The following is a 26,971-nucleotide window of genomic DNA, read 5'->3' on the forward strand; positions in this document are numbered from 1 at the left end:
TAAACCCCCACCTCCCACCACCACACTCAAATCCCTCCTCCTTCCAAATTTCCAGTTTTCCCTCCTTGAGAGTTCCTTTCTGTATCCATCTCGTCCACCCCATGCATCCTCTCCTGCCCCCATTCCTCCCCAAATCCTTTGGTTGTCCAAGTCTGCTTCTGTCCTGGCCTTCAACTCTGTTGTTTGTGTTTCACCCTCTCTCAACTGTTCCTTTTGGCCTGTCGTGTCCTGATCCGTTCAGTTTGTAGAACTAATTCTCGCTCTTCCATGAGTGTCGACCATGCATGCAATTTGCTAATTTTTCTCTTCCTCTTCTGAAACCTGCTTGCTCAACAGGTATTTCTCTCTCAGTGAAGTCTTCTATTCTGTGTTCAATGATCTTTAGTAATATCTTGCTGGTATGTCAAATCAAGGCAATGGTTCGGTTATTTGTACATTCTCTTGGATCCCATTTCTTTGGCAATTATAAATGGTATATAGCCTGTTCCCACCATGCAGGTCATAGAATCGTGCTCCAGATCCGTGTACCGACAGATGTTAAAATGTTGATTAGCTCCTCCACAACTACCTCAAACAGTTGTGTTGGAATTTCATTGGCACCTGGTACTTTTCCATTTGCCATCTCTTTCAGGGCTCCACGTAGCTCACCTTCTATCACTTTTGTTGGTTCTTGGTCACATCTTTCTTCGAACGTTGCCATCGTATCGCTATCTCATTTGGATAGAGTTCCGGTACAGTTCGTCCACCTTTACCTCCACCACCGAAGGTGGATGCAGGTTATGTTTTCACCCCCGTCTGTTTGTTACTTGCAAAATCGAACAGTTTTCAAGTATATTGGTCGGTTGCATTTTTTGTTTGTCTGTGAATAAGATATCTCAAAAGGTTGTGGACGGATTCAAATAATATTTGGCAAGGAGGTAGAGTATGTGACGAGGACGAAATGATTAGATTTTGCTGAAGATCTGAATTCGGATCCGGCTAGTAGAATTTGAAAAGTGATTCTTCACTATTCAATGATATGGCCAAAACCGATACATAGTAGGATATCTCAAAAGGTTATGGACGGATTTGGACGAAACTTGGTGGACATGTTGTGTGTCTGACAAGGAAGAATCGATTACATTTTGGTGAAGATCTGAATATGGATTCGGATATGAGAATTATTTAATTTTTAAGTGATTCTTCACCATTGAGAGATGGGGCCAAAAGCCATAAATAACATGATATTTTAAAAAGTTATGGACGAGTCATGAATAAACTTGGTGGATGAGTTGGTTTGGTGACAAGAACAAGCGGATTAGATTTTGGTTCAGGTCCGAATCCAGATCCGGCCTATCATTGAGATACAAAACATAAACTGCTCATCCTGGCGGAGGTATGCTCTCTACCGAGTGCCATTTTAGTTCTTTCACCTGTGTTTCTTCTGTCAGGTTGTTTCCTGTTCTACTCTCAAGCACTCCAACTCGAGACCTGAATTTTCCTGTGATCTCTCTGATCTTTTAGAAACCATATCTTGTTTTCCTGTTCTGATGTCACTTTCTATCTCTATTAATGCCTCTTCAAAATACTTCTCTTTTGTAGCTTGTGATTGTAAGTCGGCATCTGGCTGCTCAATGTCCTCTCTTGAAGAACCACCTTTAGAGGCCATTTTTTCCCCGCGGAGCGGGGGTTGGCCTTTTTTGGGGGGCACCGTGGTCCCATTTTTGAAGCGATGTTTTACGGCCGGATGCCCTTCCTGCCGCTAACCCTGTTAGTCGCCTCTTGTGACACACAGGGAATTACCAGTGAGCTGGTACTCAATTTGCCGACCTCGGAACGATGACAGGCCGAGTCAACCCCCCTGGTGTTAATTCAGCGATCGACCGGGATTCAAACTCAGGATCCTAGGATCCCAAGCCGGCACCCTAACCGCTAAGCCAACAATGTCCTCTCTTGATGCACTTGTGGTTTTCATCTCTCTTCTATCTGCAGTATTTATTTCCTCTTCTGACAGCCATTTAACCTTCTTCTTTCTGCTGGCCTTTGGGATGTTACTTTGGCTTCATCTTTAAAAATGTCCTCAACGTGTTGCCATCATTCATCTGGCATTCTGTCAACTAAGTCCGGCTCATGAAACCGGTTTTCCTTTTTAACCTTTTATTGCGTACCGGTATTGTTTAGATACACTTCCAAGGTCATATCTGGTAGGAGCTTTTGAAATTTTCACCTTTCTCGATTTGACTTGTAGTTTTGCCACAAGGAGTTCATGATCTGTCCCACAGTCTGCACCTGGCAGAGTATTGGCAGTTGGCACAGCACTCCTCCATCTTCTATGGATTACAATGTAGCCAATCTGATTTGTCTGTTGCTCATGTGTTCAGTCTGTGCTTGGGTTGTATGAACGATGTTCTTGCAGTTACGAACTCATTCTCCTCTCCACACAGAACTCCAGTATTCACTCACCCGGCTCATTTTCACATTGAAACTGCCCCAAACCAGACCATCCAAATTCACTTATCCTCAAAACTTCAGTTCTTGTACTTCCCATCTCTCTTTTTATAAAATCTAACTTTCCCTGATTGATTGACCTCACATTCCATGTTCCAATTTTGTGAATGTTGGACAAGTGCAGAGTTCGACTTTCAGTCCTGGTCATCTCAGCGACTGGATTTCCGTGCCGGTTTGACCCAGTCCCATCATAGCAGCCAGTCCAGTCCGACACATCAAAAAAACCTTGATCTGCAAAACACTTTGCTGTTGCTTTCAAACCTGCGAGGCTCATCATCCAGCACCACATCTCTCAGATTTCTTATCATGATAGTTTTCTTGGAATGTACGGATTTAGTTTGCCATTGCCTCCTGCTCGGCAGTGTCTATACGAGACGGGTGATCCTTGCCATTGTTTTCCATATGAGATTCCAGGCCATGCAGCCATTCCTGGGAATGTGCTAGTTGCCTGCACAGCCACCACCTGCTTCCATGGCTTCAAGTAATCCTGATCGGAGGCTAAATTAGAGTATTACACCTTGTCCAAGGATGGACAAAGGGCTAACGAAGGCAAAGGCCACCTCCTTGAGAAAGATTTGCTACCTTTACCCCATTAAACCTTTAACCTTTTGGTTCGAAAACCTAAACGACAAGGCAGTGGTGGATTTGGATTCAGAGTTTCCTTCTCTTTCTCTGAGACGAGCTGCCTGCCAAGGCTAACACGACCTATCTGCCTAAAGAAACTGGTTTCACCTCTACACCCATTGGTGAAAACAACCCCACCACGAGAAGGCAGGTGAAGGGTTAGACATTCAGAGGCCATTTAACCCTAGCTAGGTGTACCCTTGGGTATACCCATTCTGTATGGATGGGTATACTCAGGGGTATACCTATTTCGGGTTAGGATACTGTGTGCAAGGGGACCAACATGGGTGCAAGGGGACCAAAAAACAACAACAACCACGGTGCCCGAAAAAGGCCATCCCCCGCTTTGCGGGGAAAAATGGCCTCTAAAGGTATTTTTTAATTTTCTTTTAATACTGAGCCATTGGAGTATTTTACAGACATTGAGAGCTAATCCTCACTGTCACCCTGGCATAACACTCCATGGGGGTATAAGTAGTAGAAGAATACAAATGTAGGTCCTGGAATTTTATTGCCACTTTTTATTACAATGAGTATTGAAAAATTAGAGACAATATGAAAAAATACTGCCAATTAAACCAAAATGAGCTTTGGAGCCTCCGCTGGTAGCCATTTTAAAAAATAACTTCGAAGTTTTGGAGGGACAGCAAGGATATTGCCCTGTGCGCAGTGGACTTACATACATCTACACCTCAATTTTAAATCTGGTGAAAGAAAAGATAAAACCCAGGTAAGGCAAATCGATTAAAATTTAAAAATCTCTTCAGAATTCTGAAACATGTAATGTGGAAAGGACACAACTTCTGAAGGAACCAAGTGAATAAATGCAGATAATGGTGTTAAAAATTGGTGACACAGCAGCAACATGGGTGCAATAACTCTTTGTAAAAAACAAAACAAACAAATGGTGCTCTGAAGCAGAAAAACTGAGGTTACTAAATGAAACAAAAGATGTTATGCTTGTATTGGGGAGTACAAAATAACAAAGCTTTTGAATAATATAGCCTCACATTCTCCCCCCACGCAAGTACCGTGCCTTCAAAAAGTATTCACACCCTTGATTTTTTCACATTTTGTTGTGTTACAGCCTGAATTTAAAACGGTTTAAATTGAGACTTTTTGTCACTGATCTGCACATAATATCCCATAATGTCAAAGTGGAATATATATTTCATAAATTTATACAAAACAATTAAAACTGAAAAGCTGAAATGTCTTGAGTCAATTAGTATTAAACTCCTTTCTTATGATACTCCAAATTGAGCTCAGGTACATCCAATTTCCTTTGATCATCCTTGAGATGTCTCGACAACCTCAATGGAGTCCACCTGGGGTGAATTCAATTGACTGGACGTGATTTAGAAAGAAACACACCTTTATATACAAGGTCCCACAGATGACAGCACATGTCAGAGCAGAAACTCGACCATGAAGTCCACGGACTGCCCATAGAACTCCAAGATAGAATTGTGAAGAGGTATAGATGTGAGGAAGAGTATAAAACAATTTCTGGAGTGTTGAAAGTTCCCAAGAGCACAGTCAGCTCCATCATTAGGAAATGGAAAATAAGATGGAACTACCCAGACTCTTCCTAGAGCTGGTCGTCCGACCAAACCGAGCAACCGGGAAAGAAGGACCTTGGTCACTGACTGACCAATGGTCAGGGAGGTGACCAAGAACCCAATGACCACTCTGATAGAACTACAGAGTTCCTTGGCTGAGATGGGAAATCTGCCAAAAAGACAACAGTCTCTGCATCACTTCACAAATCCAGGCTTTATGGGAGAGTGGCAGACGGAAGCCATTCCTGAGCAAAAGACGAATGACAGCACACCTGGAGTTTGCAAAAAGGTACGTGAAAGACTGAGAGCATAAGGCAAAACATTATGTGCTATGTCTGGCAGAAACGGAGCACAGCTCATCGCCCATCTAACACCATTCCTAAAGTGAAGCAAGGTGGTGGCAGCATCATGCTATGGGGATGCTTTTCAGTGGCAGGGACTGGGAGACTTGTAAGGATAGAGGGAACAATGAATGGAGCCAAATACAGGCAAATCCTTGAAGAGAACCTGCTTCAGAGTACAAAAGATCTCAGACTGCGGTGAAGATGTTCGAACAGGACAATGACCCAAAACATACAGGCAAAGCAACACTGGAATGGCTTCAGAACAAGAACGTGAAAGTCCATGAGTGGCACAGCCAAGGCCCAGACTTGAATCCCATTGAGAATCTGTGGAAAGACTTGAAGATTGCTGTTCACCGACGCTCCCCATCCAAAGTTGACAGAGCTTCAGCAAATCTGCAAGGAAGAATGGGAGAAACTCCCCAAATCCAGATGTGCAAAGCTGATACAGACATTCCCAAAAAAACTCGAAGCTGTAGTTGCTGCCAAAAATGCTTTTACAAAGTATTGACTCAGGGGCTTGAATAGTTATGAGATTGGATATTTCTGTATTTCATTTTAAATTATTTTGTAAAGATTTCTAAAAAAAACTTCCACTTTGACATTATGGGATATAATGTGTAGATCAGTGACAGAAAAAACTCAATTTAATCATTTTAAATTCAGGCTGTAACACAACAAAATGTAAAAAAGTCAAGGGGTGTGAATACTTTCTGAAGGCACTGTACCTCAAGGTGTGAATACAAATACCCTTACAAAGAAGTTTGACACAAAAGAAGGCCATTATGTCTATAAAAGCTTGCACTCATCTTGCCAATTCATAGTTGCTTGTCCTTCCTCTATTCTGTTAAATGATGCGCTTCAAGCAAGGAAGCTGCACGTACCGTTTTCAGGTCTTTGGTACGACTCGGACGGTGTCACAAACACTGACCTCCCAGACCCAAAGCAGACGTTCTAATCGTTATGCCAGAGTTTGATTTTAACGTGTTTTTTTTTCTGGACTTTAGATGCTCTCTAAAATGACTTCGACGACAGACTGCTTCTTTAAAGGCACCACTTATTCCTATGTACTTGTTGGGTCGACTGTGGAAGGGAATTTGGGATTTTGCATATATGCATTAACTGACATACTCTTTGCAGGAGACCTTTATGATGCTCTGGAAAACCATCTCTTCCTTTTTGTAGGTGACTCTACATTGTATCGTACACTACCCCATCGCACTGTTAGGAATGGTGCAGCTTTGTATCACTTTCTGCTCGTCTGGAATTGATTAGACTAGGGCATTGCCCGTACTATATCTATATCTAAAATTATATCCCCCCCCTCTATTTACATGAAATGGTTTGGTCCAAAGCGAACGGCTTGCGAGTGGTGACAATCCCCCCCCTCTATTTACATGCAATGGTTTGGTCCAAAGCGAACGGCTTCCGGAGTTTGGTAAAGAAATCGCCATCGCGTGCACAAACGCGCAGGAAAGCGAATGAATCGCAAATTCGTTTTTATTAGTTGTAAAACATAGTTTAACGCCAACATAGTTTGCAAACGTGAAATAAATGAATACGCTGTCAAATGTGCCATCCGAGGCAGAGTGTGCCCGCCACGTTCGGCACACGCGATCGTTCGCTGCTCTCTGATTGGTTGAATCGTTTTTTGGACATAGCTCGGTAAGTAATTGTCCGATTAATATGAAACCTTGAAAAGGCACATCCTCGGGTCCCCAGCAATATACCTGGCAAGTTAAAAGTATATCGGACCCGTGGTTGTCGAGAAACAGCGGTCACAGACAGACAAACGTACAAACGTACAAACGTACAGAGATTACTGGAATTATAGATAGATGATGGTCTGATAAATGGACCATGTCCTTCAATCCTAGACAATCTCACTGTGTCGCCCTGCCACTCCGGAAGGGTCGTCAAACTAACCCACCGATTTTCCTGGTCAACCACTGGAAGAGGTTCAGTCTCTTGACCTTCTAGGCCTCACCGTCAGCTCCAACCTCTCCTGGGCTAACCACATCGCAAAGCTGGCCTCCAATGCCGGCCATACACTGGACATCCTCCATCAATCCAAGTCTTTCTTTGGAAAACCAGAGCTACTCTCAGTCGACAAAGCCTTTGTCTGTAGTTAAAATGTAGTGCTGCTCTCCCCTATGGGCTGGCACCCCAGCATTACATCTGTTCTCTTGGACTCTGTGGAATCAGAAGCTCTTAACATTATTGGAGTCTCCTGTGTGGAAACAGAAGCACAACGTCTGTTGCTTTCACATCGCATGCAGGTCGGTGGTCTCTGCTTTGTTTTTGTTTTTTACCACTTCTCCGAAATTGCTCTCTGTCCTTCAGCACTCCCCAGTAATCCCATGATGCATGTTCTTCCCAGTAACCCCCTCCTGGTTATTCTTCCAAAATCCAGGCTGATTACTCCTTTATTCCTGGCTTCACCTGTCCATGAAATTTCCTTCCAGGGTCTGTTCTTTCCCACTCTTCCATCCAGGGCTTAAATTCAAGCAGGCAGTACACCGCCAACTCGTGTAATCTCCCATCCGGACCCATGATATATGTTACCCCCATTAACCCTTCATAACCCAACCCTTTTACTTTCTGATTTCAGTGTTTCCTTCCTCTCCTTATCTCCTTTTCTGTTCATTTATTCTCTTGCTGGTCAAGCCCAAATGTTATCCACTACCTCACTGTCAATTTAACCTTGTTCTTCCATGAGCATTGCTCATGTAAAGAGAGAGGAAAAACAAGACGGTGTGGAATTTCTAACTTTCAACAACTAATGCGAGCGGATGGAACACCAGTTCAGTGTCAATATGAGGGTTGATGCAGTTTGTGATGCGATGCGATGCCCTGCCTGTAAAAAAACAATTCAACAGTTTGTAGTCAGGCCGAGAATCAAACCCAGACCTGACATATGAAAGGTAAATGTGCTACCTCTGCACCAACCTGTCGGATGATTTCGCTTTATTGAACAACTAACAGAATTACCTGGCGTTGCCAGGTGGGGAAAGGGGAGGATGAGGAGGAGGGGGGGGGGGGGTGGGGGGGAGGCAGGAGAGGAAGGGGTTCATCACCTTTTCTTTGAATATATGCTGGTGAATGTGGCGTTCATCACGTTTCTGAGTTAGGAGTGACACCGACCAGGAAGAAGAAGAAGCCGTATTACCAACTTCATACACTTCCGGAATTGTTTGATTTATTTGTGTTCAAATGTCTGGTGATTGTTTTGTATTTATTTGTGCGAATGTGTACTTGTATATAATTGTCATTAATTTAAAAAAGCTTCGGCACTATTGAGCAATTTATTTTTTAACTCCAAAAACACGAACTTTTTTTCTTCCAAAATTTTTTTTTGTTGGCCTAAACCACTCCCAGGCACTCACAGATGAACCTCTGAGAGTTTGACGAAGATCCGTTCAGCCATCTCTGAGAAAAATGGCGACACACAGACAGACAGACAGACAGACACACACAGACCAACATCTCTCTTATATAATAATAATAATAATAATAATAATAATAATGCATTTATTTTATATAGCGCTTTTCAGGAAGCCCAAAGACGCTTTGACAGAGTGCAAAAACATAATGCATAGCAAAACATAAAAACAATTGCAAAAAAGAAGAATCAATAGGTAAATATTCAAAGCACAAAGGAGGGAGAAGGCTATAGTAGTAGTAGAAGATATAGGCTAACTAAATAGTATCAACCATAAAATAGAAAGTGACAATTGAGCATTGCACTTTTGAGTGTTGGTTTCATACTGAGTATTGACATTGACTCATAGAAGCCACGATTATGCAAAGTTAAGATAACTATTAATAAAATGTGAAAAGCACGATATTCGACTAAAATAAAGAAAGATAGAATGCCTTGACCTTCGTTAAACAAGGAGACTGTGCTTGCACTTGTGGAAGGGTGTGTAGTGAGGTTCGGATAGAGGTTTGTCCGCTGTGGTAGCTTAGAACAAACAGCAGGTTGCAATGTCCCACTGAGCAATAGTCCTGGAGGTTGGTTTGACGAGAGCCTGAAAGCAGCTTTCAGAGGGGTTGCACCATTGAATACTACACTCGAGAGACAACCAGTGAAACCGGGGACGACTGACTCCGACATCCAAAAGTCCCAAAGGTCGGGATGATCTTCTGTGAAACAAACAAAAAACTCAGTAATTATCCCACTTAGTAGGTTTCGATAATTGACATACATTTCAAAACTAAATAATATCAATGGAAGTGTGCAAAAGGACATTTAGCAAGCCATCTACCATCTAAAACTCAATGTCAGTTTGCGTGTATGTACACACACAACTCATCCATCAGGTTTCCATTGATGGACTTGATCTGCAGTTTCCTCCATATCCATCCATAACCCTTTGAGATACCGTGTTATGTATCGTTTTTAGACCTATCTATCAATGGTGAGGAATCACATTAAGATTACAGTATCCGGATCTGGATCTTCACCAAAATCGAATAAATTCATCCTTGTCATACACCCGAGCTCTCCACCAAGTTTCATCTGAGCATCCGCTCTTTGTCTGGGAGGTCGGTAGTTGGTAGTTTCAAAGACATTGTAAAAATGGTACGTGCTGCTTCCTTGCTTCATGCCAAGCATTTATTGGTTATGATCCATTGGGAGGAAGAAATTCCTCCTTGATGGCTCCGCTGAATGCAGAGAGAAAAGCATGTCACAAGGATGGCGTCTCTCTTACCCAGAATGCTCTGGGAAGTGATGTCACTTCCCCTAATCTCAACGGCTGTGTTTGTGTGAAAGTTTGCTGTTGTCTCATGTATCTGTGTGCATGTCTACGTGATATGTGTCACAAGCTCTTTCACAAGCCTTCGAGTCGGTAAAAATAGAAGGAAAAAAATGAGTGAAATCTCACAACACAGCTTGGAGTACACATTGAATGAAACAATAACCAAAATGGCTGCAGATGATCTATTTCTATGTAGTGAATTGAATGCATATTTGACTGATTCAATCACAATGTCAGTCTTCTGTTTGCATTATTAACTACATGGTATTCATAGACTACTTACAATGCGCAGTCAACTTGTTGTGAGCCAACTCTTCTGCTTTTGGACATTTTTTTTTTCTTTGATCCAATATGGCTGCCAGACCACGTGAGCAATGACATCATAAATTTATCTTCTCTAATATAATTGTTGCATAGATCATGCTCAATACATTTCAAACTGATCAGACTGAACGTTGTCCCTGTCGAATTATGACGTAATAATTATGGCACCAATGACGTCATCGTTAACACCTATTCCCCATATGGAGTTCTTTACAATGAGCCACGTTTCAATTTTTTCCATAGAGCGGTTTTGGAGAAATAGAAGTGCAACATTTTTCGGTTTTTCCAAGATGGCGCCTGTACCACATGACCTATGACGTCATGAATATCATTAAAAAATTATACAAGAGGAGGCGTTCCTATGGTTAAAATTTCATGCCCATCAGACCAACAATTGCTGAGAAAAAAAAAATCACAATGATCGGATAAGTGTTGTACTTGTCGAATTATGACGTTATAACGAAGGCACCAATGACATCATCATTAACATACATTATTCCCCAAGGGCAGTACTTGACAATGAGCCATATTTCAATTTTTTTTCCATGGAGCGGTTTCGGAGATACAGAGGTGCAACTTTTTTCATTTTTTTCCAAGATGGCGTCTGTACCACGTGACCTATGATGTTATAATTAGCATTAACAAGCGTTACGCCTAGGTCCCCCGTCGGGGAAGTAATGTGAGTTCACAAAGTGGAAGACGCAGAAAACATGCTACGATATGATATTTCGCTCACAAGGTTCAGACATACATGGAGGCGGCCATCTTGGATTTTGACGTGGCGACCCATTTTTCAATAGCGTTCTTCCTTATGCCTAGGTACACCCACACACCAGATTAGAAGTTGGTACTTCGCTTATTTTTCAAGATATTCCGCCACAAGGTTCAGACATATATATGGTGGCGGCCATCTTTGATTTTGTCGTGGCGACCCAATTTTCAATAGCGTTCTTCCTTGTGCCTAAATACACCCACACACCAGATTAGAAGTTGGTACTTCACTTATTTTTCAAGATATTCAACTTATTTTCTTATTTTCTGGGTTCTTATATATTCTTATTATAGATATATTCTTATTTACTGGGTTTTCTCTTATTCGATCGTTTGCGTCCTTTCTTTCAATTGAGTACCTGTGGCATGATAGGAACCGCTTTAATCGGGTTTAGTCTATGGTTAATGGCCCGAGTCGCGGCTCGCTTCGCTCGGCGTATCCATTACCGCTGCGGCTCGGGTGGGAGTTATCTCCTCGCTTACGGCTGGTGGTAGTACTTAGGTAATAAGACTAATTGGGCTTACAACCCTACCTACCACCGACCGGAAGTGACGTCATAATTTCCAGGATTGGGGGACGGCCAGCTAAAAAGACAAGGGGATTAACCCCCCCTTGATAAGGGGAGAGCCGACCCCCGAATCTGCAACAATTGCGGATTGGGACACAAGAGGCTGGGGTTTGGGACACAAGAGTTAGAGGCAAACGCAGAGTTGAGGCATTCAGCTTTTTCACATGCGGAGTCAGCTGTGTAGCCGTTTGAGGTAAGGGAGGGGATGGAGGGGCAACAAACACCAGAAACAGATTTGACCAGACGCCACCAGGATTTGGAAGAGGGAGACAGGTTTGAGAGTTTGGTCTTGAGAGTGGAGAGATATTAGTCCAGTATAATTAGGTATTGGGGTGGGGATAAAGCTCACAAGGTTCAGACATACATGGCGGCAGCCATCTTGGATTTTGACGTGGCGACCCAATTTTCAATAGGGTTCTTCCTTATGCGTAGATACACCCACACACCAGATTAGAAGTTGGTACTTCGCTTATTTTTCAAGATATTCCACTCACAATGTTCAGACATACATGGCATCAGACATACATGGCGGCGGCCATCTTGGATTTTGACGTGGGTTGCACCCACACACCAAATTCGAACGCGGTCCTTCGCTTATGCACACGCACGTATGCACGCACATACGCACGCACGCACGCCCGGACGGATGGACGGACGGGAAAACCATAGTCCCCCTTTCGCTCCGCGGTGCGACGGGGGACAAAAAATGATACAGGAGGAGCCGCACATATTCTGAAAATTTCGTGTCCATCGGTCTAACAGTTGCAGAGGAATTTTTGTTCCGAACTGTGCTGTCAATCCTATTCAGTCTAGTTCTTGAATCCAAATGTAATGCAAAAGAAATATGACATATTGCACACCTCATTTCCAACTTACAGTATTTGAGTAAAATTCCACACAGTAGGTCTCTATATATAGTGAATACCTCCATACCCCCATTGTAGTACTCAACAGAGGTTTCACTCATTAGTCTGTGACTGACGGTTTCATTAGTGAGACTTCTCCAGGGAGGAAACTCACATCACTCAGTTCTTTCTGGTTGAAAACTTTAAAATACTTATTCAAAAGAGGCCGAAACGTAGGCCATTTCATTTCAACACGAACATAATAATAATAATAACAAGCGTTACGCCTAGGTCCCCCGTCGGGGAAGTGATGTAAAGTTGACAAAGTGGAAGATGCAGAAAACATGTTATGATATGATATTTCGCTCACAAGGTTCATACATGGAGGCGGCCATCTTGGATTTTGACGTGGCGACCCAATTTTCAATAGCGTTCTTCCTCATGCTTAGATACACCCACACACCAGATTAGAAGTTGGTACTTCGCTTAGTTTTCAATATATTCCGCTCACAAGGTTCAGACATACATGGCGGCGGCCATCTTGGATTTTGACGTGGCGACCCAATTTTCAATAGCGTTCTCCCTTATGCGTAGATACACCCACACACCAGATTAGAAGTTAGTAGTTCGTTTATATTTCAAGATATTTCGCTCACAAGGTTCAGACATATATATGGTGGCGGCCATCTTGGATTTTGACGTGGCGACGCAATTTTCAATAGCGTTCTTCCTTGTGCCGAGATACACCCACACACCAGATTAGAAGTTGGTACTTCACTTATTTTTCAAGATATTCCGCTCACAAGGTTCAGACATACATGGCATCAGACATACATGGCGGCAGCCATCTTGGATTTTGACGTGGGTTGCACCCACACACCAAATTCGAATGCGGTCCTTCGCTTACGCACGCACACACACGCACATACGCATGCCCGCCCGCACGCACGGACGGACGGACGGACGGACGGACACACGGACGGAGGGGAAAACCATAGTCCCCCTTTCGCTCCGCGGTGCGATGGGGGACAATAAAGGAGTCTTATGTAGCCCCATCAAGCAGAGTTAACGACCATCGTGGCGCTATGGACGTTAAACACTAACATGGACGTGAATACATCACTTGAGGTAGATGGAAAAGCGATATGAAAGAGGGTAAAAAGGAAGACTGACAGAGTGGGGTCACATTAGAGGTAGTTAAAATAAATAGACAGAGAGATACAGAAAATAGATAGACAGATATAGAAGATAGATAGATAGAGAAGAGAGATAGATTGGTGGATGGATAGATAGAGAAGAGAGATAGATTGGTGGATATAGATAGATAGTGGAGAAAGATACATTGGTGGATAGAATGATAGATAGAGAAGAGAGACAGATTGGTGGATAGATAGATAGAGAAGAGAGATAGATTGGTGGATGGATAGATAGAGGAGAGAGATAGATTGGTGGATGGATAGATAGATAGATAGACGAGAGATAGATTTGTGGATAGATAGATAGAGAAGAGAGATAGATTGGTGGATGGACAGATAGAGAAGAGAGATAGATTGGTGGATGGATAGATAGAGAGAGAGAGAGATAGATTGGTGGATGGATAGATAGATTTGTGGATCGATAGATAGAGAAGAGAGATAGATTGGTGGATGGACAGATAGAGAATAGAAATAGATTGGTGGATAGAAAGACAGATAGAGAAAACAGACAGATTGGTGGATGGATAGATAGAGAAGAGAGATAGATTGGTGGATGGATAGAGACGAGAGATAGATTGGTGGATGGATAGATAGAGAAGAGAGATAGATTTGTGGATGGATAGATAGAGAAGAGAGATAGATTGGTGGATGGATAGATAGAGAAGAGAGATAGATTGGTGGATGGATAGATAGATAGATAGAGAAGAGAGATAGATTGGTGGATGGATAGAGAAGAGAGATAGATTGGTGGATGGATAGATAGAGAAGAGAGATAGATTGGTGGATGGATAGAGAAGAGAGATAGATTGGTGGATGGATAGATAGAGAAGAGAGATAGATTGGTGGATGGATAGATAGAGAAGAGAGATAGATTGGTGGATGGACAGATAGAGAAGAGAGATAGATTGGTGGATGGATAGATAGAGAAGAGAGATAGATTGGTGGATGGATAGATAGAGAAGAGAGATAGAATGGTGGATGGACAGATAGATTGAGGAGAAAAATACATTGGTGGATAGAAAGATAGATAGAGAAGAGAGACAGATTGGTGGATAGATAGATAGAGAAGAGAGATAGATTTGTGGACGGATAGATAGAGAAGAGAGATACATTTGTGGATGGATAGATAGAGAAGAGAGATAGATTGGTGGATGGATAGATGGAGAAGAGAGAGATTGGTGGATAAAAAGATAGATAGAGAAGAGAGATAGATTGGTGGATGGATAGATAGAGAAGAGAGATAGATTTGTGGACGGATAGATAGAGAAGAGAGATACATTTGTGGATGGATAGATAGAGAAGAGAGATAGATTGGTGGATGGATAGATGGAGAAGAGAGAGATTGGTGGATAGATAGATAGAGAAGAGAGATAGATTGGTGGATATAGATAGATAGATAGAGGAGATAGATACATTGGTGGATAGAAAGATAGATAGATTTATGGATAGATAGATGGAGAAGAGAGATTTATTGGTGGATAGAAAGATAGATAGAGAAGAGAGATAGATTGGTGGATGGATAGATAGAGAAGAGAGATACATTTGTGGATAGAAAGATAGATAGATTTATGGATAGATAGATGGAGAAGAGAGATTTATTGGTGGATAGAAAGATAAATAGAGAAGAGAGATAGATTGGTGGATGGATAGATAGAGAAGAGAGATAGATTGGTGGATAGATAAATAGAGAAGAGAGATAGATTGGTGGATGGATAGATAGAGAAGAGAGATAGATTGGTGGATGGATAGATAGAGAAGAGAGATAGATTGGTGGATGGATAGATAGAGAAGAGAGATAGATTGGTGGATAGATAGATAGAGAAGAGAGATAGATTGGTGGATGGATAGATAGAGAAGAGAGATAGTTTGGTGGATGGATAGATAGAGAAGAGAGATAGATTGGTGGATAGATAGATAGAGAAGAGAGATAGATTGGTGGATAGATAGATAGAGAAGAGAGATAGATTGGTGGATGGATAGAGAAGAGAGATAGATTGGTGGATGGATAGATAGAGAAGAGAGAGAGAGATTGGTGGATGGATAGATAGAGAAGAGAGATAGATTGGTGGATAGATAGATAGAGAAGAGAGATAGATTGGTGGATGGATAGAGAAGAGAGATAGATTGGTGGATAGATAGATAGAGAAGAGAGATAGATTGGTGGATAGATAGATAGAGAAGAGAGATAGATTGGTGGATGGATAGAGAAGAGAGATAGATTGGTGGATGGATAGATAGAGAAGAGAGAGAGAGATTGGTGGATGGATAGATAGAGAAGAGAGACAGATCGGTGGATGGATAGATAGAGAAGAGAGATAGATCGGTGGATGGATAGATAGAGAAGAAAGATAGATTTGTGGATGGATAGATAGAGAAGAGAGATAGATTTCTGGATGGATAGATAGAGAAGAGAGATAGATTGGTGGATGGATAGATAGAGAAGAGAGATAGATTTGTGGATGGATAGATAGAGAAGAGAGATAGATTGGTGGATGGATAGATAGAGAAGAGAGAGAGATTGGTGGATGGATAGATCGAGAAGAGAGAGAGATTGGTGGATAGATAGATAGAGAAGAGAGATAGATTGGTGGATAGATAGATAGAGAAGAGAGATAGATTTGTGGACGGATAGATAGAGAAGAGAGATACATTTGTGGATGGATAGATAGAGAAGAGAGATAGATTGGTGGATGGATAGATGGAGAAGAGAGAGATTGGTGGATAGATAGATAGAGAAGAGAGATAGATTGGTGGATATAGATAGATAGATAGAGGAGATAGATACATTGGTGGATAGAAAGATAGATAGATTTATGGATAGATAGATGGAGAAGAGAGATTTATTGGTGGATAGAAAGATAGATAGAGAAGAGAGATAGATTGGTGGATGGATAGATAGAGAAGAGAGATACATTTGTGGATAGAAAGATAGATAGATTTATGGATAGATAGATGGAGAAGAGAGATTTATTGGTGGATAGAAAGATAGATAGAGAAGAGAGATAGATTGGTGGATGGATAGATAGAGAAGAGAGATAGATTGGTGGATAGATAAATAGAGAAGAGAGATAGATTGGTGGATGGATAGATAGAGAAGAGAGATAGATTGGTGGATGGATAGATAGAGAAGAGAGATAGATTGGTGGATGGATAGATAGAGAAGAGAGATAGATTGGTGGATAGATAGATAGAGAAGAGAGATAGATTGGTGGATGGATAGATAGAGAAGAGAGATAGTTTGGTGGATGGATAGATAGAGAAGAGAGATAGATTGGTGGATAGATAGATAGAGAAGAGAGATAGATTGGTGGATAGATAGATAGAGAAGAGAGATAGATTGGTGGATGGATAGAGAAGAGAGATAGATTGGTGGATGGATAGATAGAGAAGAGAGAGAGAGATTGGTGGATGGATAGATAGAGAAGAGAGATAGATTGGTGGATAGATAGATAGAGAAGAGAGATAGATTGGTGGATGGATAGAGAAGAGAGATAGATTGGTGGATAGATAGATAGAGAAGAGAGATAGATTGGTGGATAGATAGATAGAGAAGAGAGATAGATTGGTGGATGGATAGAGAAGAGAGATAGATTGGTGGATGGATAGATAGAGAAGAGAGAGAGAGATTGGTGGATGGATAGATAGAGAAGAGAGACAGATCGGTGGATGGATAGATAGAGAAGAGAGATAGATCGGTGGATGGATAGATAGAGAAGAAAGATAGATTTGTGGATGGATAGATAGAGAAGAGAGATAGATTTCTGGATGGATAGATAGAGAAGAGAGATAGATTGGTGGATGGATAGATAGAGAAGAGAGATAGATTTGTGGATGGATAGATAGAGAAGAGAGATAGATTGGTGGATGGATAGATAGAGAAGAGAGAGAGATTGGTGGATGGATAGATCGAGAAGAGAGAGAGATTGGTGGATAGATAGATAGAGAAGAGAGATAGATTGGTGGATAGATAGATAGAGAAGAGAGATAGATTGGTGGATGGATAGAGAAGAGAGATAGATTGGTGGATGGATAGATAGAGAAGAGAGAGAGAGATTGGTGGATGGATAGATAGAGAAGAGAGATAGATTGGTGGATGGATAGATAGAGAAGAGAGAGAGAGAGATTGGTGGATGGATAGATAGAGAAGAGAGATAGATTGGTGGATAGATAGATAGAGAAGAGAGATAGATTGGTGGATGGATAGAGAAGAGAGATAGATTGGTGGATAGATAGATAGAGAAGAGAGATAGATTGGTGGATAGATAGATAGAGAAGAGAGATAGATTGGTGGATGGATAGATAGAGAAGAGAGATAGATTGGTGGATGGATAGATAGAGAAGAGAGATAGATTGGTGGATAGATAGATAGAGAAGAGAGATAGATTGGTGGGTGGATAGATAGAAAAGAGAGAGAGAGATTGGTGGATGGATAGATAGAGAAGAGAGATAGATTGGTGGATGGATAGATAGAGAAGAGAGATAGATCGGTGGATGGATAGATAGAGAAGAGAGATAGATTGGTGGATGGATAGAGAAGAGAGATAGATTGGTGGATAGATAGATAGAGAAGAGAGATAGATTGGTGGATGGATAGAGAAGAGAGACAGATTGGTGGATGGATAGATAGAGAACAGAGAGAGAGAGATTGGTGGATGGATAGATACAGAAGAGAGATAGATTGGTGGATGGATAGATAGAGAAGAGAGATAGATCGGTGGATGGATATATAGAGAAGAGAGATAGATTTGTGGATGGATAGATAGAGAAGAGATAGATTTGTGGATGGATAGATAGAGAAGAGAGAGAGATTTGTGGATGGATAGATAGAGAAGAGAGATAGATTGGTGGACGGATAGATAGAGAAGAGAGATAGATCGGTGGATGGATAGATAGAGAAGAGAGGTAGATTGGTGGATATATAGATAGAGAAGAGAGATAGATTGGTGGATGGTTAGATAGAGAAGAGAGATAGATTTGTGGATGGATAGATAGAGAAGAGAGATAGATTGGTGGATGGATAGATAGAGAAGAGAGATAGATTGGTGGACAGAAAGATAGATAGAGAAGAGAGATAGATTGGTGGACAGAAAGATAGATAGAGAAGAGAGATAGATTGGTGGATAGATAGATCGAGAAGAGAGATATACATTTGTGGATGGAAAGATAGATAGAGAAGAGAGATAGATTGGTGGATAGATAGACAGAGAAGAGAGATATATTGGTGGATGGATAGATAGAGAAGAGAGAGAGAGATTGGTGGATGGATAGATAGAGAAGAGAGACAGATCGGTGGATGGATAGATAGAGAAGAGAGATAGATCGGTGGATGGATAGATAGAGAAGAAAGATAGATTTGTGGATGGATAGATAGAGAAGAGAGATAGATTTCTGGATGGATAGATAGAGAAGAGAGATAGATTGGTGGATGGATAGATAGAGAAGAGAGATAGATTTGTGGATGGATAGATAGAGAAGAGAGATAGATTGGTGGATGGATAGATAGAGAAGAGAGAGAGATTGGTGGATGGATAGATCGAGAAGAGAGAGAGATTGGTGGATAGATAGATAGAGAAGAGAGATAGATTGGTGGATAGATAGATAGAGAAGAGAGATAGATTTGTGGACGGATAGATAGAGAAGAGAGATACATTTGTGGATGGATAGATAGAGAAGAGAGATAGATTGGTGGATGGATAGATGGAGAAGAGAGAGATTGGTGGATAGATAGATAGAGAAGAGAGATAGATTGGTGGATATAGATAGATAGATAGAGGAGATAGATACATTGGTGGATAGAAAGATAGATAGATTTATGGATAGATAGATGGAGAAGAGAGATACATTGGTGGATGGATAGATAGAGGAGAGAGAGATAGATTGGTGGATAGATAGATCGAGAAGAGAGATACATTGGTGGATGGATAGATAGAGGAGAGAGAGATAGATTGGTGGATAGATAGATCGAGAAGAGAGATACATTTGTGGATAGAAAGATAGATAGAGAAGAGAGATAGATTGGTGGATAGATAGACAGAGAAGAGAGATACATTGGTGGATGGATAGATAGAGGAGAGAGAGATAGATTGGTGGATAGATAGATCGAGAAGAGAGATACATTTGTGGATAGAAAGATAGATAGAGAAGAGAGATAGATTGGTGGATAGATAGACAGAGAAGAGAGATAGATTGGTGGATATATAGATGTAGAAGAGAGATACATTGGTGGATAGAAAGATAGATAGAGAAGAGAGATAGATTGGTGGATAGATAGATAGAGAAGAGAGATAGATTGGTGGATGGATAGATAGAGAAGAGAGATAGATTGGTGGATAGATAGATAGAGAAGAGAGATAGATTGGTGGATGGATAGATAGAGAAGAGAGATGGATTGGTGGATGGATAGATAGAGAAGAGAGATAGATTGGTGGATGGATAGATAGAGAAGAGAGATAGATTGGTGGATGGATAGATAGAGAAGAGAGATAGATTGGTGGATAGATAGATAGAGAAGAGAGATAGATTGGTGGATGGATAGATAGAGAAGAGAGATAGATTGGTGGATGGATAGATAGAGAAGAGAGATAGGTTGGTGGATAGATAGATAGAGAAGAGAGATAGATTGGTGGATGGATAGATAGAGAAGAGAGATAGATTGGTGGATGGATAGATAGAGAAGAGAGATAGATTGGTGGATAGAAAGATAGATAGAGAAGAGAGATAGATTGGTGGATAGAAAGATAGATAGAGAAGAGAGATAGATTGGTGGATAGATAGATCGAGAAGAGAGATAGATTTTTGGATCGATAGATAGAGAAGAGAGATAGATTGGTGGATGGATAGATAGAGAAGAGAGATAGATTGGTGGATAGATAGATAGAGAAGAGAGATAGATTGGTGGATAGATAGATCGAGAAGAGAGATAGATTTTTGGATCGATAGATAGAGAAGAGAGATAGATTGGTGGATGGATAGATAGAGAAGAGAGATAGATTGGTGGATAGATAGATAGAGAAGAGAGATAGATTGGTGGATGGATAGACAGAGAAGAGAGAGAGATTGGTGGACGGATAGATAGAGAAGAGAGATAGATCGGTGGATGGATAGATAGAGAAGAGAGGTAGATTGGTGGATAGATAGATGGAGAAGAGAGGTAGATTGGTAGATAGATAGATAGAGAAGAGAGGTAGATTGGTGGACAGATAGATAGAGAAGAGAGGTAGATTGGTGGATGGATAGATAGAGAACAGAAGTAGATTGGTGGATAGATAGATGGAGAAGAGAGATAGATTGGTGGATGGATAGATAGAGAAGAGAGGTAGATTGGTGGATAGATAGATAGAGAAGAGAGATAGATTGGTGGATGGATAGATAGAGAAGAGAGGTAGATTGGTGGATAGATAGATGGAGAAGAGAGATAGATTGGTGGATAGATAGATAGAGAAGAGAGATAGATTGGTGGATAGATAGATAGAGAAGAGAGATAGATTGGTGGATAGATAGATAGAGAAGAGAGATAGATTGGTGGATAGATAGATAGAGAAGAGAGGTAGATTGGTGGATAGATAGATAGAGAAGAGAGATAGATTGGTGGATAGATAGCTAGAGAAGAGAGATAGATTGGTGGATAGATAGATAGAGAAGAGAGATAGATTGGTGGATAGATAGATAGAGAAGAGAGGTAGATTGGTGGATAGATAGATAGAGAAGAGGTAGATTGGTGGATAGATAGATAGAGAAGAGAGATAGATTTGTGGATACAATGCATTTCGAAAGTATTCAGACCCCTTCACTTTTTCACATTTTGTTATGTTGCAGCCTTTTGCTGAAATCGTTTAAATTCAATTTTTCCCTCATCAATCTACACTCAGTACCCTATAATGACAAAAAGAAAACAGGACTTTCGAAAGTTTTGCAAATTTATTAAAAAGAAAAAACTGAAATATCACATTGACATAAGTATTCATACCCTTTGCTATGACACTTGAAATTTAGCTCATGTGCCTCCCATTTCTCTTGATCATCTTCCAGATGTTTCTACACCTTGATTGGAGTCCATCTGTGGTAAATTCAATTGATTGTGCATGATTTTGAAAGGCACACACCTGTCTATATAAGGTCGCACAGCTGACAATGCATATCAGAGCAAAAACCAAGCCATGAGGTCGAAGGAATTGCCTGCAGAGCTCAGAGACAGGATTGTGTCGAGGCACAGATCTGGGGAAGCCTACAAAAAAATCTCTGCTGCATTGAAGGTTCCCAAGAGCACAGTGGCCTCCATAATTCTTAAATGGAAGAAGTTTGGAACAACCAGGACTCTTCCTAGAGCTGGCCGCCCGGCCAAACTGAGCAATCGGGGGAGAAGGGCCTTGGTAAGAGAGGTGACCAAGAACTCGATGGTCACTCTGGCTGAGCTCCAGAGATCCTGTGTGGAGATGGGAGAAACTTCCAGGACAACCATCACTGCAACACTCCATCGATCTGGGCTTTATGGCAGAGTGGCCTCCCTCCGCATGGACACCCTCCGCAACTCCGCCCTGCCCTCTATGCACAATAAAGCCTCGGTGAGCACCTCCGACCCACTCCCCTCACACGTCCCTCCGGTTCTCTTTACAATGTTGTCATGTTCGTTATAGACTGATATGCCGCAGAGCTTCGATGATTTATTTAATGACTACAATAAAGGAAAGGGGAAGAAAAGTGAAACCATATAATTCCCATGTCATCCAAAGATCTTGTTGCTCTGGGTAGCAATCCAGATGAAAGTGAGAAGGGTGAGTGAAAGAGAGCAGGAGATAATCAAGTCAAAGCAAGGAAAGGGGTTTCCTTCCTTTTGACTTGATTATGTCCTGCTCTCTGTTTCAATCTAAGAGAGTCGGTGTGAAGTCAAGGGGATAAAGGGCATCTCGCTTCCTTCCCCTGACTCGGCGCTGAAGGTGTTGACGGAAGTCCAGAAGGACACATTCCTTCAGCTCAATAAGCATGGAGACCACAGCTGCTGGTGGCGGTGGTTTACCAGCCAGGTCATGCCACCACTGTGCAAGCGATGAGCCGGAAGGTGTGTGCAAAGGTGCGAAATTGTCAGTGGATCTCAGGAGTCAGCACATTAAGCGTGGAGACCATATCTGGTGGTGGCACTGGTGGTGGTTTACCAGCCAGGTCATGCCACCACTGCGTACGCGATGAGCCGGACGGTGCGCGTTAAGGCGCGTAATTGTCAGTGTATCTCTGGAGTCAGCGCATTAGCACCGGACGCAAATGATGAACTGTGTATTCTATAAGGCCAGTGCATTATTCATGAGCTGTCTTCCTGCTGCCCACCACCCCTTCTTCGTGGTCGTGAATCATTGAGCAGCGCTCTCTGAACGCAGACACCCTAAGAACCCCCCTCTTAATGTAGCCAAAAGCGGTTACATCAGCACACTTGCACTGACCTAGCACCTACAGCACTCCCAGGGTGGTACCGTTTCACATCCGACTCAGTGCACATCATTTATGCCTGTGGACAAGAAAAGCATTGCCTAAAACGTGGGCCCAGAAAAAGGAGTGTATGTTTGAAAATCATGCCCGAAGAATCAATGTAAAAGATACTGGTTGGCAATATGAATGAGTACCGTACTGTACAGGGTGCTCCAAAAAGACCCGGACGACTATGGTTGTTAATCTATTTAGAACCACAAATTATACAATGATCCCCTTTGGTTTATATGATACGGAAACTCATAAAGATTTGTGCTCCCCATCAATACACTTAAATGCAAGTGCCTTTTGTCGTGCGCAGGACATTAAGACGATACACAAGTTATTGCCACGTTCAGCTCAGCATGTTTGCGTCCACCAGTGTGCATGCACCTGTGATCTGAAAACGAATATCCTGCAGGTTTGCCACCTTGGTGTTGCAGACAACATCTTTGACGAACCCCGACAGAAAACAAAATCAAAGGGGAGTTATGTCCGGTGTTCGTAGGGGCAAGGCGGTTGGTTCGTCTCGGTCAATCCAGCGACCTGGAAAATTTTCATTCAGGATGGCTCGAACGACTAAGGCCCAATGAGGGGGAGCACCATCCTGTTGAAAAATGAAATCGGGTTGCAGGTCTTCAATCTACGGGAAGGCAAATCCTTCCAACGTGTTCATGTAAATTGTTGAGGTCACTGTATCCACCGGAAAGAAAAACGGACCAAGTGGTCATGGAGAAGGTCACACCACACATTGACCTTTGGACTGTCGCATATGTGTTCAATGACTGCGTCTGGGTTTTCAGAACCCCAGATCCTCACATAGTGCTGGTTTACCTTTCCCGATACATGAAAGCAAGTTTTGTCGATGAACATGACCTTTTTCCGGTAATCTTCGTCATCCTCTGTGTAACTGAGCATTTCCAAGGCAAACTCCTTGCGTTTGGGTCCATCATTTGGTTTGAGTTCCTGCAGAATCTGCACCTTATCGGCATAAAGCTTCAGTCATTCATGCAAAATCCTGTGTAAAGTGGTGGTTGGTAGTCCCAGCTCTCTGGACTGAATGTGTGTCGGATTGATTTTCTGGGACTTTGTTGAAATGATTGATGCACTCGTTCAATGTCTGCTGCACTTGTGCTTGGTCGACCTGTACTTTTCTGTTTCTGACAACTTCCAGTCTCCTTAAACCCCTTGAACCCCCCACTGATACAAGTCCGCGATGGCGGATTCCTTCAATATCTAGTACGGAAATTACATTGAAGTTGCGTGTTGGACCTCATCTCGACGAACCACTCGACGCACTGAGTTTTCTCCCTTGGAGCCGCCATTTAAAAAAAAATTAAACCACCTGACCTGCAAATAAAGAAAACTTTATGAGTTTCTGTATCATATAAATAAAGGGTATTGTTGTATCATTTGTGGTACTAAATATATTAACAAGCAACGTTGTCCAGCTCTTTTTGGAACACACTGTATATGAAAATTGAAAAACTGGAAAACAACACACTCTATACATCCTACCAAAGAACGCTACCTATGAGGAAACAATCATATGTCCAAGTTTTGTTTACCTCTCAAATGTGCGACTGCATTCCAGCCAAGGATAAAAGTTTGAAACAAACCGATCAGTGAATTGTTCAGCCACAAGATGATGATGTATTGTAAACTCAAGAAAATGTATACAACAGTCAGTAAACAAAGTAGGAGTATTGGGGCAAGAAAGTAATGGACAGGTCCTCCAGGAGAAATGTTCCCAAAGGACATTTCCACGTCACAAAAATCGAGGTGATGTAATATCCATCAATTTCATCAATCTTAAAAAACCCAAGTTCTCCGTGATATCAGAGAAAAGTTTTGAGACTATCATCCAAATCATGAGGATCATGGTATTCCTTTGATCAGGTGGTCTGACAAAAGGACTAAGGCCCGGTTCCATAAAGCATCCTTAAGGAAACATTTGAGGATTTACTTAAATATTCCTTAAGTTTCCCCTTAAGGACACCCTTAATTTGAGGATTGTAGCATATTCGAATATTCATTAAGATCTTCCTGAAATTTACTACAATCTCAAAATGATTTGTAGTTCAGTAGGAGCTCAGACCAGAACTTTAAGAGAGGTTTATCATTTCATCTCTGCTCAACAAATATATTGAAGACAATGTCAACATACTATTTATTAATATTCTTAATAGTGATGAAAGCCATAAGAAAATCAAACATTTTGATTAACTACAAAACAAACAGACATTCATCGGCTCTGTTTTTGAGTTCAATGTCCAGGGACCATTGGTCTTTAATGTAAAGATTGGGAGGAAGGTTTTCAATGCCAAACTGTGAAGATGCTAAGTTGTCATTACTAGCGCGACTCAGCGCGCGCCGCGCACCTCACCACACGTCGTTTCAGAGGGGTAGGCATCTTTGACCATTTCGGTGTCTTTTGGGTCTTAGTGGTGTTTTGGGTCTTCAGGATCTTTTGGATCCTCTGGGCCTTCAAGGGTATTTTGGGTCTTTGAGATGTTTTGGATCTTCAGGGTCTTTTGGGTCTTTGGTGTCTTCAGATGCTTTTGGGTCTTAAGGGTTTTCAGTGTCTTTTGGGTCTTCGGGGTCTTCAGGGGCTTTTGGGTCTTAAGGGTCTTTTGGTTCTTCTTGGTTTTTTGGGGTCTTCGGGGTGTTTTGGGGATTCGGGGTGTTTTGGGTATTCGGGGTGTTTTGGGTCTTCGGTGTGTTTTGGGTCTTCAGGGTGTTTTTGGGGTCTTCGGAGTGTTTTGGGTCTTCAGGGGGTGTTTTGGGTCTTCGGGGGGTGTTTTGGGTCTTCGGGGAATTTTGGGTCTTCGGGGTGTTTTGGGTCTTCGGGGTGTTTTGGGTCTTCGGGGTGCTTTGGGTCTTTGGGGTGTTTTGGGTCTTTGGGGTGTGTTGGGTCTTCGGGGTGTTTTGGGTCTTCAGGGTCTTGGTGGTCTGAAGGGTTTGGGGGAATTAAAGGGTCGTCAAAGGCCTGGGGGTCTCAGCAGTCTTAACGCAATTAAGAGGGTTAATTAAGAGGGTGGTAATTTTTTTTTTGAAAAAGAAAACGTTTTCATCGCATATAAACATGGCGACATAACGACATAACCATATACGTTTGCTCTATTATAATAAGACTAGTGGAGTCACCCGTGGGAATCCCACGGGCATGGACGTGTGTGCCATTTTGACATCTTGATTTAGATGCTGCACATTAAATTTTACAAAATGGTTACTGGCAATTCATCAGATCCAGAAATGGTGTAATGAACACAATATATTTATTTCACATAATATGTGACTCCTTAGTCCTCTCTACCTGACACCCTCCTCTCTCCACCCTCACACCTCTCCAATCCCACTCCTCCTCACACTCTCCTCCAATACCTCCACACACTCCTCTTCAATACCTCCTCACACTCCTCTCCAATCTCTCACACTCCTCTCCAATTCCTCACACTCCCCTACAATCGCTCCTCACTCTCCTCTCCAATCGCTCCTCACTCTCCTCTCCAATCGCTCCTCACTCTCCAACCCCTCGCTCCTCTCCAACCCCTCACTCCTCTCCAATTTCTCGCTCCTCTCCAACCCCTAACTCCCCACTCTCCAACCCCTAGCTCCTCAATCTCCAACCCCGAGCTCCTCACTCTCCAACCCCGAGCTCCTCATTCTCCAACCGCTAGCTCCTCACTCTCCAACCCCGAGCTCCTCACTCTCCAACTCCTCGCTCCTCTCCAACCCCTCGCTCCTCTCCAATTTCTCGCTCCTCTCCAACCCCTCGCTCCTCACTCTCCAACCCCTAGCTCCTCACTCTCCAACCCCTAGCTCCTCAATCTCCAACCCCTCGCTCCTCACTCTCCAACCCCTCGCTCTCCAACCACTCGCCCCTCACTCTCAAACCACTCGCTCCTCACTCTCCAACCCCTCGCTCTCCAACCACTCGCCCCTCACTCTCAAACCACTTGCCCCTCACTCTCCAACCCCTCGCTCCTCAGTCTCCAACTCCTCGCTCCTCTCCCGTCTCATTCATTTTGGA

At 42.3% G+C, this 26,971-nt stretch overlaps 1 protein-coding gene across 1 annotated transcript in view; it reads right to left on the reverse strand.

The window, feature by feature from the left end:
- Window positions 1–7,779: 7,779 nt before the first annotated feature.
- Window positions 7,780–26,971, reverse strand: part of LOC137433375 (contactin-associated protein-like 5) — a 229,552-nt gene continuing 210,360 nt past the window's right edge. Inside the window, exons 9-10 of the mRNA XM_078785231.1 lie at window positions 8,783–9,160; window positions 7,780–7,871 (exon numbers count right to left, since the gene is read on the reverse strand). Of these exons, the coding sequence (XP_078641357.1) occupies window positions 7,780–7,871; window positions 8,783–9,160 (470 nt within the window). The remainder of the gene's footprint in view (window positions 7,872–8,782; window positions 9,161–26,971) is intronic.

This window comes from Myxine glutinosa, chromosome 10, assembly GCF_964187855.1.
Source record: "Myxine glutinosa chromosome 10, kmMyxGlut1.1, whole genome shotgun sequence".
In the NCBI taxonomy this organism is placed as follows: domain Eukaryota; kingdom Metazoa; phylum Chordata; class Myxini; order Myxiniformes; family Myxinidae; genus Myxine; species Myxine glutinosa.